We start from the raw sequence: 12564 nt of genomic DNA on the forward strand, positions 1-12564 counted from the left end.
ATGGTGGGGCCAGGGGTCCATAAAAACACATTTTTTTAGCAGCAGTGTATTTATGATTATTTGACAATGCTGTAGAAATTCTATATTTAAAACCATGCAGAAATGTTTCCTCCTCAATACACAAATGGTAGGTGCCCTTTTGGCAGATATGCATTTTTTTATTTTTATACACACACACAAATATATATAATACATTCCAGTTTACTGCTACTTTATGCAAGGACTTTCCAGATACAAGGAGGCATTTTATCTAAGATTTTTACATCTGCATAAAATGTTATACTCTCAGACTAATATTGCTCAGTGTTTGAAATGAGCCAGGTTAACTTAAAACTGTTCAGTTTACACTACAGCTGACTTAATTTTGAAATACATACCAACAAGCCTAAATCCTGCATTTAACCAGATCTAATGGTATGAGTACCACAGCTTATGGTTCCACCAAGACCATATAGAGTACAGCATTTTCAAAATCCATAAGTACAGCTGACAGATGGGAACATTTGTACACTATATTTGAAGTGGTGCTCTTGGTTGGGGAAAATGGGGGAAAAACAAACATATGTCAACCTTTTAAAAAGTACTTTTCTTCATCTAGCCATCTACCCAGATCATTAATGTACAATTTTGAATTCACAGAATTATTTTTGTTTACACATTTATAAATATGATTCTTTAAAAAGTGATCTCTTAATTTCTACAATTTTTTTATCATGCATGTCAAACACTGTTGATTTAGCGGATGCAAGGTGCATAAATGTTTCCTCATGTGAGTGTTTCTGTGGGAGTCTGTGTTTGTCTTTGTGCTTTGGTTTGTGTCTCTATGAGTGTGTATGTATTTTTTTCTGTGGGTCTCTCTGTGAGGGTGGGTGTGTATGGCTTTGTGCATTTTCTGTGGATGTCTGTGAGGGTGTGTGTGGATGTCTTTGTGCTTTTTCTATGGATGTCTCTGCGAGGGTGTGTGTATGTTTGCCTTTGTGTATTTTCTCTGGATGCCTCTGTGAGGGTGGGTGTGTATGTCTGTGTTTTCTGTGGATGTCTCTGTGAGGGTGTGCGTTTTCTGTGGGTGTCTCTGTGAGGGTTTGTGTGTGTATGTATGTCTTTGTGTGTTTTCTGTGGATGTCTCCATGAGGGTGTATGTTTTCTGTGGGTGTCTCTGTGAGGGTGTGTGTATGTATGCCTTTCTGTGTTTTATGTTGTTGTCTCTCTGTGTGTTTATGTCTGTGTTTACTGTGGGTGTCTCTGTGTGTTTCTTCGTGTGTTTTCTGAGGCTGTCTCTGTCAGTGTTTCCTTGGGTGTATGTGCAAGTTTGAGTTTGTGTGTGTATGTGTGTCCATTGTCTGTTCCTTTTTAGGACATTTTGACCTTCCTACTGATTATTCACATCTTTCTACAGACTTTGAGACAAATGAGACCTTTACGGAAGTCACCAATCCACCATTTAACGTTTTAATCACCTGGTCAAAAATTGCACATGTCAAAGGGGGGGAGGGGGCCCTGATCAATGGTTAAGTCAGGGGCCCCAAAATTTCTAGTGGCGGCCCTGATCATGTGACATGGGGAAGTGAAAGGGAAGAACCAAAGGACTGAGGGAAAAAAGGTTGAACCTCTGGTCTGAGTAGGGAGAAAAAAAACATTAATCTAAGGGAAACAAGAGGAACTAATCTGCAGGAAACAGGAACATCAAATATCAGAAAGGATTGAAAGAAATCATTCTTTGGAGAGATCAAACTACATAACAGAGTAAGAGTGACTGAGGAGATGAAGAACATTCCAAAGGTAAGGGAAGATACTGGAGCTACTGGTTTATGCTTTAATGTGACTTGGGAAAAAAACACTACTCTAAGTGGAGGGGAAAAAATAAAATGAACTTGCAGGAGAGTGGAACCTAAGGAGTAAGGGATCAATTTTACAAGTGATTGTAGAGTGGCTACCTATTCCCTACACTTGTATCCTATCAGTCTACCATACTCACGCCAGTACTCGTTTCTCCATGATGTGGGTTAAAGAGCTGAATACTCCCTGTCGGACATGAGCCTCTAGGTGAGGATAAAAGTTTGGTATTATCTGCAGGAATAAAAAGGTCAAAGACATTTATTAGACTTTATAGTGTGTACAAGTTTGTTTCAAACATTCACAAATTGTTTACAAAGGATTACTTTCAGAGAGAAAGGGTATTACATTTTAATACAATACTGGAAGTCAATCTTGTTTAAGATCTGCATCAGGCTAACTCCTATAGCAAACAAATTAAAACACTTATGGAAGAGATTGTAAGCAAACTCAGTTTGACACATTAAGATATTTGTGAATAACAAAAAAATAATAAAGTTTACCTTCATTATGGGCAACACTTGAACCAAAAGATAAGTTTCAAATAAAAAAAGTAACAAAAAAAAAACACTTTAAAATGCAAACCACATTTCTACTAAGCCAGAAAAAAACTAAATAAATAAATTAAATAAAAAGGAGTACCCATTCAACTCAATTTGTTTTACTGACACAAAATTACTTTTCAAAATGGTTAAAACCTTAAAAAAAAACAAAAAAAAAAACGAGTTTGTACTTTTATGCATCATAAATGTCTATTGGGCAGCAGAACTCAGGAATATTAAAAGAATATTAAAAGAACATATAAAAGTGGTAAAGATTAAAAGAGGTTTTTGGTTTTTTACGTAACGACAAAAAAAGGACAGAGGTGATGTGAGCATGACATTCTTTAAAACTTTGAAGATATTTTATTTAGAATGTCAAAGCATATTTCGCACTGTACACATCTGCCATGCATATCCTCCTCTTTTATAAATAAAAAAAAATATATATTTATTAATCAGCTCATGGAAAGACTACTGGAACCCAATATATAGTTTATCTGAGGCTACTAATTAGGGAGGCACCCAAAACAGAGATGCAGCTTTCATATCACCTAGAGTAAGATGACAAAACTTGTGGAAAAGAATATCATTTCAGTTGTCATATCAAGTACAGCTATTCAAAGGGACAATGTGCTGGGTAAGAGTTTATCGTAATTCAAAGCTGCTGCAGGAACACCCTTTTTAAATGGGCTGATTCATCTCTCATCAACACCAGATTGATTTCTGTTGCTTCTTGATTAAAACAAAATTTATTTTTACCTGATAAATTCATTTCTTTCATGGTGGTGAGCTGTCTTATTAATCAAAAACTTTAACCAATAAGCCAAATAAACTTCAGTGGCTTTCTGCCCTTTCCTAGAGCCAGAAAAATTAACAATCTAGAATTTTGTATGAAATCCTACATAATACTACAGAGCTCTAATAAAATCCAAGTTATGGAGAAGCCTTTCCAAAGAATTCTTGGGATTAGGATATAAAAAAGGGACAACAACTTCCCAATTTATATTATCCTTAGAAACCACATTAGGCAAAAACTCAAACTTTGTTCCCAAAACTGCATTATCCTGACTGAAAATAAGAAAAGGAGGATCAGAAGAAAGAGCCGACAACTCAAACTCTTCTAGCAAAAGAGATTGCCAAATAAAACAAAACTTTCCAAGATAAAAGTTTAATATTTACCGAATGCATAGGCCCAACTGGAGAGGCCAGCATAACCTTCAATATTAAATTAAGACTCCAAGGAGGAGAAATTGCTTAATAACAGGCTCCATTCTAGCCAAAGCTTAAACAAAACCATGAATATCAATAAAGATTAGCAATCTTATGAAACGCAACTGAATGGGATAAAAGCCTTCCAGACTTTATAATATATATTTCTAGAAACAGGCTTTCGAGCCTGCATCAAGGTATCAACAAAAGAATTAGAAAAACCTCTCTGCTTAAGGGCTAACCTTCAAACTTCATGCCATCAAGTTTAGAGACTTGAGACCCTGATGAAAAAATGGACCATGAGACAAAAGATCCGGACACAGAGGAAGAGGCCATGGTGGACAACTGGACATCTGAAGCAGATCTGAAAATCAAGCCCTGCGAAATCAAGCCAGAGCAATAAAAATGAATGAGGACCCCTCTTGCCTGATTCTTGGTAATCAAAACCAGGAGGAAGAAAAACATAGGCAAGTCAAAAAGACCATGGAGTTACTAGAGCATCCACAAATTCTGCCTGAGGATTCCTGGTCCTTGCAAAGTACCTGGAAAGTTTGTTGCTCAACCGAGAAGCCATGAGATCTATCCAAAGATCACATCCAGATAAAGAGGAAACTCTTCCTGGATGCAGAGACTGACGGCTGAGAAAATCTGCTTCTTAGGTGTTCACCCCTAGAATATGAACTGAAGAAATAAGACTGAGACCAAGCCTCCTGAAAAAAAGTGCAACCCGCTCCCTACCAAAGCCTCTGGATCAGGGGTCGTACCCTTATGCACACTTGTATGAAGGAGTCAATTATTTAGACTGCTTAGACCTGTTCGAATTTGAACTTTGCTTCCAAGCAGAGCAAGCGGAACCTTGTTTCTTAGCGGAGGAAACAGATTTCTGACTCCTGTTTTGAAGAAAGGAATAAAAACGATTAGAAGCCTTAGATTTACCCTTTGACTATTTGTCCTGAGAAAGAAAAGCTCCTTTACCTCCAGTCACAGTAGAGATAATAGAATACAAACTAGAGCCAAACAACATCTTTCCCTGAAGAGAGAGAAAAAAGCCTGAATTTAGAAACCATATCAGCACTCCAGAGCATTAACCATAAAGTCCTTCTGGAAAGAACTGCCAAAGAAAGACATATTCAGAGTTAATTTGAATAATGTTGATAATAGCATCTCAAAATAAAGCATTTAAACATGTAAGCAAAACTAAAAGGTTAAAAAAAATCTTCACTAGCAGAATCTTCAAAGAAAAGACCTAATGGATGAAGCAGCGGATACACCAGCAGCAAAAACTTCTGGCCTAAAAAGATAATCTGCTTGCTGAAATAACCTCCTATGGAAAGACTAACTTCATATCAAAAGGGTCCTTTCAGGAAGTTATCCTCCAAAGAAATAGTAGTATGCTTAGCCAGGGGAGGAATGGCCCAATCCACCTTAGGAACAAAGTTCCATATTAGAAGCCGGTAAAGTATATATATATATTTTTTTTTTGTTTTTTTAAATCTTACTTAAAGGGCCACTGTAAGTAAATATTTTCTATGCCTGTTACTAACTAACTACCCCAAATACGCTTTTTATCAATAGCATTTCATTAACATATCTCTACCGTATATCAGAAATCTTGTCTGCAAATGTAATTGTTTTCCAAACCCACTCCGTGGGTATCCTTTGCTCTGAACCAATCCGTTTACAATACCTAGGTTTCAAAATGGCGCTTTAAACACAAAGTTATTGGTTTAAGTATTTTGAACATGCAGTGCTGAAAATAGTGGGCAGGATAACGTGACATCATCGGCGAATAAAAGATATAAGTTTTAGAACGTTATGAAACTTCGTTTTGGAGAAAATATAGGTCAGTAGGTTTTAATTAATGTTTATTAACTTTAATATGTTAGTTGTTTAGCTTAAAAAACATAATTTATGTAAGAACTTACCTGATAAATTCATTTCTTTCATATTAGCAAGAGTCCATGAGCTAGTGACGTATGGGATATACATTCCTACCAGGAGGGGCAAAGTTTCCCAAACCTTAAAATGCCTATAAATACACCCCGCACCACACCCACAATTCAGTTTAACGAATAGCCAAGAAGTGGGGTGATAAGAAAAAAGTGCGAAAGCATATAAAATAAGGAATTGGAATAATTGTGCTTTATAGAAAAAAAAAAATCAAAACCACCACAAAAAAGGGCGGGCCTCATGGACTCTTGCTAATATGAAAGAAATGAATTTATCAGGTAAGTTCTTACATAAATTATGTTTTCTTTCATGTAATTAGCAAGAGTCCATGAGCTAGTGACGTATGGGATAATGATTACCCAAGATGTGGATCTTTCCACACAAGAGTCACTAGAGAGGGAGGGATAAAATAAAGACAGCCAATTCCTGCTGAAAATAATCCACACCCAGAATAAAATTTTAATGAAAAAACATAAGCAGAAGATTCAAACTGAAACCACTGCCTGAAGTACGTTTCTACCAAAAACTGCTTCAGAAGAAGAAAACACATCAAAATGGTAGAATTTAGTAAAAGTATGCAAAGAGGACCAAGTTGCTGTTTTGCAAATCTGATCAACCGAAGCTTCATTCTTAAACGCCCAGGAAGTAGAAACTGACCTAGTAGAATGAGCTGTAATCCTTTGAGGCGGAGTGTTACCCGACTCAACATAGGCATGATGAAATAAAGATTTCAACCAAGATGCCAAAGAAATGACAGAAGCTTTCTGGTCTTTTCTAGAACCGGAAAAGATGACAAATAGACTAGAAGTCTTTCGGAAAGACTTAGTAGCTTCAACATAATATTACAAAGCTCTAACAGCATCCAAAGAATGCAATGATTTCTCCTTAGAATTCATAGGATTAGGACATAATGAAGGAACCACAATTTCTCTACTAATGTTGTTAGAATTCACAACCTTAGGTAAAAAATTCAAAAGAAGTTCGCAGCACCGCCTTATCCTGATGCAAAATCAGAAAAGGAGACTCACAAAAAAAGAGTAGATAATTCAGAGACTCTTCTGGCAGAAGAGATGGCCAAAAGAAACAAAACTTTCCAAGAAAGTAATATAACGACCAAAGAATGCATGGGTTCAAAAGGAGAAGCTTGAAGAGCCCCCAGAACCAAATTCAAACTCCAAAGAGGAGAAATTGACTTAATGACAGGTTTTATACGAACCAAAGCTTGTACAAAACAATGAATATCAGGAAGATTAGCAATCCTTCTGTGAAAAAGAACAGAAAGAGCAGAGATTTGTCTTTCAAGAAACTTGCGGACAAACCTTTATCTAAACCATCCTGAAGAAATATAAGTCTTCCAGACTCTATAATATATCTCTCTAGATACAGATTTACGAGCCTGTCACATAGTATCAATCACAGAGTCAGAGAAACCTCTTTGACCAAGAATCAAGCGTTCAAACTCCACACCTTAAAATTAAGGTTTTGAGATCCTGATGGAAAAAAGAACCTTGAGACAGAAAGACTGGTCTTAACGGAAGAGTCCACAGCTGGCAAGAGGCCATCCGGACAAGATCCGCATACCAAAACCTGTGAGGCCATGCTGGAGCTACCAGCAGGACAAACGAGCATTCCTTTAGAATATTAGAGAATACCCTTGGAAGAAGAACTAGAGGCGGAAAGATATAGGCAGGATGACACTTGTAAGGAAGAGATAATGCATCCACTGCCTCCGCCCGAGGATCCCTGGATCCGGACAGATACCAGGGAAGTTTCTTGTTTAGATGAGAAGCCATCAGATCTATTTCTGAGAGTTCCCACATTTGAACAATCTGAGGAAATACCTCTGGGTGAAAACCATTCGCCCAGGTGCAACATTTGGCGACTGAGATAATCCGCTTTCCAATTGTCCATACCTGGGATATGAACCGCAGAGATTAGACAGGAGCTGGATTCTGCCCAAACCAAAATTCGAGATACTTCTTTCATAGCCAGAGGACTGTGAGTCCCTCCTTGATGATTGATGTATGCCACAGTTGTGACATTGTCTATCTGAAAACAAATGAACAACTCTCTCTTCAGAAGAGGCCAAGACTGAAGAGCTCTGAAATTGCACAGAGTTCCAAAATATTGATCGGAAATCTCACCTCCTGAGATTCTCAAACCCCTTGTGCCGTCAGATACCCCCACACAGCTCCCCAACCTGTAAGACTTGCATCTGTTGAGATTATAGTCCAGGTCGGAAGAACAAAGAAGCCCCCTGAACTAAACGATGGTGATCTGCCCACCATGTCAGAGAGTGTCGTATAATCGGTTTAAAGATATTAATTGAGATATCTTTGAGTAATCCCTGCACCATTGGTTCAGCATACAGAGCTGAAGAGGTCGCATGTGAAAACGAGCAAAGGAGATCGCATCTGATGCGGCAGTCCTAAGACCTAAAATTTCCATGCATAAGGCTACCAAAGGGAATGATTGTGACTGAAGGTTTTGACAAGCTGATATCAATGTTAAACTTCTCTTGTCTGACAAGGACAGAGTCATAGACACTGAATCTATTCTAGAAACCTAAAAAGGTTACACTTGTCTGAGGAATCAATGAACTGATTGGTAAATTGATCCTCCAACCATGAACTTGAAGAAACAACACAAGTCGATTCGTATGAGATTCTTCGAAAATGAGAAGACTGAGCAAGTACCCAGATATTGTCCAATAAGGAAATACCAAAAAAACCCTGTTCTCTGATTACAGAAAGAAGGGCACCGAGAACCTTTGAAAAAAATTCTTGGAACTGAGGCTAGGCCAAACGGTAGAGCCACAAAACTGGTAATGCTTGTCTAAAAAGGGAATCTCAGACACTAAAAGTGATCTGGATGAATCGGAATATGTAGATACACATCCTGTAAATCTATTGTAGACATATAATGCCCTTGCTAAACAAAAGGCAGGACAGTCCTACAGTAACCATCTTGAATGTTGATATCCTTACATAACGATTCAATATTGATAGATCCGGAACTGGTCTGAAGGAATTGACCTTCTTTGGTACAATGAAGAGATAAAATAAAACCCCAGCCCCTGTTCCAGAACTGGAACTGGCATAATTACTCCAGCCAACTCTAGATCTGAAACACATTTCAGAAATGCTGAGCCTTTGCTGTGTTAACTGGGACACGGGAAAGAAAAAAATCTCTTAGCAGGAGGCCTTAACTGAAGCCAATTCTGTACCTTTCTGAAACAATGTTCTGAAACCAGAATTTGAGAACGGAATTGATCAAAATTTCTTTGAAGAAAACGTAATCTGCCCCATACCAGCTGAGCTGGAATAAGGTCCGCACCTTCATGGGTACTTAGGAGCTGGCTATAGGTTTTCTAAAAGGCTTGGATATATTCCAAACTGGAAATAGTTTCCAAACTGATACAGCTCCTGAGAATGAAGGATCAGGCTTTTGTTCCTTATTGTGAGGAAAGGAACGAAATGATTATTAGACCTAAATTTACCTTAGATTTTTTATCCTTTGGAAAAAAAGTTCCCTTCCTTCCAGAAACAGTTGAAATAATAATTTATTACCCTGGAAAGAAAGGGAAAGCAAAGTTGACTTAGAAGACATATCAGTATTCCAAGTTTAATCCATAAAGCTTTTCTAGCTAAAATAGCTAGAGACATATACCTGACATCAACTCTAATGATATCAAAGATGGTATCACCAATAAAATTATTAGCATGTTATAGAATAATAATAATGCTATAAAATTATGATCTGTTACTTGTTGCGCTAAAGCTTCTAACCAAAAAGTTGAAGCTGCAGCAACATCCGCTAAAATATAGCAAGTCTAAGAAGATTACCTGAACATAAGTAAGCTTTTCTTAGAAAGGATTCAATTTTACTATCTAAAGGATCCTTAAATGAATTACTATCTGCCGTAGGAATAGTAGCACATTTAGCAGGAGTAGAGACAGCCCCATAACCTTAGGGATTTTGTCCCAAAAAAACTCTAATCTGTCAGATGGCACAGGATATAATTGCTTAAACGTTTAGAAGGAGTAAAAGAATTACCCAAATTATTCCATTCCCTGGAAATTACTTCAGAAATAGCATCAGGGAGATTAAACACTTCTGGAATAACTACAGGAGATTTAAAAACCTTATTTAAACGTTTAGATTTAGAATCAAGAGGACCAGAATCCTCTATTTCTAATGCAATTAATACTTCTTTAAATAAAGAACGAATAAATTCCATCTTGAACAAATACAAAGATTTATCAGCATCAACCTCTGAGACAGAAACCTCTGAACCAGAAGAACCATTATCAGTATCAGAATGATGATGTTCATTTAAAAATTCATCTGAAAAAAGTGAAGTTTTAAAAGACTTTTATGTAAACTAGAAGGAGAAATAACAGACATAGCCTTCTTAATGGATTTAAAAAATAAAATCTCTTATGTTTATCAGGAACACTCTGAAAATTAGATGTTGACGGAACAGCAACAGGTAATGTAACAGTACTAAAGGAAATTTTATCTGCATTAATAAGTTTGTCATGACATGCAATACAAACAACAGCTGGAGAAACAGATACCAAAAATTATAGCAGATACACTTAGCTTGCTAGCTCCAGCAGTAGACAGCGATTTTCCTGTAGTATCTTCTGACTCAGATGCAACGTGAGACATCTTGCAATATGTAAGAGAAAAAACAACATATAAAGCAAAATTGATCAAATTCCTTAAATGACAGTTTCAGGAATGGGAAAAAATGCCAAAGAACAAGCTTCTAGCAACCAGAAGCACTGAAAAAATAAGACTTAAATAATGTGGAGACAAAAGCGACGCCCTTATTTTTTAGCGCCAAATAAGACGCCCACATTATTTGGCGCCTAAATGCTTTTGGCGCCAAAAATGACGCCACATCCGGAACGCCGACATTTTTGGCGCAAAATAACGTAAAAAAATGACGCAACTTCCGGCGACACGTATGACGCCGGAAACGGAAAAGAATTTTTGCGACAAAAAAGTCTGCGCCAAGAATGACGCAATAAAATGAAGCATTTTCAGCCCCCGCGAGCCTAACAGCCCACAGGAAAAAAAGAGTCAAATTTTTGAAGGTAAGAAAAAATGATTAATTCAAATGCATTATCCCAAATATGAAACTGACTGTCTGAAAAATAAGGAAAGTTGAACATTCTGAGTCAAGGCAAATAAATGTTTGAATACATATATTTAGAACTTTATAAACAAAGTGCCCAACCATAGCTTAGAGTGTCACAGAAAATAAGATTTACTTACCCCAGGACACTCATCTACATGTTGTAGAAAGCCAAACCAGTACTGAAACGAGAATCAGCAGAGGTAATGGTATATATAAGAGTATATCGTCGATCTGAAAAGGGAGGTAAGAGATGAATCTCTACGACCGATAACAGAGAACCTATGAAATAGACCCCGTAGAAGGAGATCACTGCATTCAAATAGGCAATACTCTCCTCACATCCCTCTGACATTCACTGCACGCTGAGGAAAACCGGGCTCCAACTTGCTGCGGAGCGCATATCAACGTAGAATCTAGCACAAACTTACTTCACCACCTCCATCGGAGGCAAAGTTTGTAAAACTGAATTGTGGGTGTGGTGAGGGGTGTATTTATAGGCATTTTAAGGTTTGGGAAACTTTGCCCCTCCTGGTAGGAATGTATATCCCATACGTCACTAGCTCATGGACTTTTGCTAATTACATGAAAGAAATTATAACAGAAAGTAATCCTTTAAGAATTAAAGGGATTACTTGACTTAGACCATTCCCTAGAGCTACTATCTCAGAGAAAGTATCAGGAATAGGAAAAACCTTTGGAGATTTAACCACAGGTTAATAAATTAAATCTAGACAATTAACATACTTATTCTCAGCCACCTTGGATTTTTAAACCCTAAAGTAAGCAAAAACAAAATTTATGCTTACCTGATAAATGTATTTATTTCTTGACACGGTGAGGCCACGGACCATCATCAATTACTGTTGAGAATATCACTCCTGGCCAGCAGGAGGCGGCAAAGAGCACCAGAGCAAAAGCTGTTAAGTATCACTTCCCTACCCACTATCCCCAGTCATTCGACCAAAGGAAAGGAGAGAAAGGAAGTAACAAGGTACGGAGATGCCTGAGGTTTATGTAAAAAAGAACCTGAAAAATACAGGGAGGGCCGTGGACTCAACGTGTCAAGAAAGAAAGAAATTCATCAGGTAAGCATAAATGTTGTTTTCTTTCTAATGACACAGTGAGTCCACGAATCATCAATTACTGTTGGGAACCAATACCCAAGCTAGAGGACACAGATGATTAGGAAGGGACAAGACAGGTAACCTAAACAGAAGGCACCACAGCTTGAAGAACCTTTCTCCCAAAAGAAGCCTCAGCCGAGGCAAAAGTATCAAATTTATAGAATTTGGAAAAAGTATGCAAAGATGACCAAGTTGCAGCCTTGCAAATCTCTTCCACAGAAGCTACATTTTTGAAGGCCCAGGAAGAAGAAACAGCCCTCGTGGAATGAGCTGTGGACAGGAGGTTGCTCTCCAGCAGTCTCATATACCAAACGAATAACACTCTTCAGCCAAAAGGAAAGCGAAGTAGCCGTAGCTTTCTGACCCTTGCGTTTCCCAGAAAAGCAAACAAAGCAGAAGACTGACGAAAGTCCTTAGTTGCCTGCAGATAAAATTTTAACGCTCACACAACATCTAGATTATGTAACAAACATTCTTTGTGAGAAAAAGGATAAGGAAACAAAGAAGGCATTTCCTGAATAATATTCTTGACTGAAACAACTTTAGATAGGAAACCAAACTTAATATGCAGAACCACCTTAGCAGAATTAAAGATAAGATTATGGGAATCACACTGTAAAGCAGAGAGTTCAGAAACTCTCCTAGCAGAGGACATAGCAACAAGAAACTAAAATTTCCAAGATAACATCTTAATACAGGTATACCCCCGCTCATACAGCGGGTTAGGGACCGGAGCCTTGCTGTAAAGTGAAAACCG

General features: G+C 37.7%; 1 protein-coding gene across 1 annotated transcript in view; it reads right to left on the bottom strand.

Moving 5' to 3' along the window:
• INTS3 (integrator complex subunit 3) overlaps positions 1–12564 on the bottom strand; it is an 883995-nt gene that overhangs the window by 548766 nt on the left and 322665 nt on the right. The window contains 1 exon segment of the mRNA XM_053719732.1: positions 1976–2067. Coding sequence (XP_053575707.1) covers positions 1976–2067 — 92 coding nt within the window.

The sequence above is a fragment of the Bombina bombina genome, chromosome 1, assembly GCF_027579735.1.
Source record: "Bombina bombina isolate aBomBom1 chromosome 1, aBomBom1.pri, whole genome shotgun sequence".
NCBI classification, from domain to species: Eukaryota; Metazoa; Chordata; class Amphibia; order Anura; family Bombinatoridae; genus Bombina; species Bombina bombina.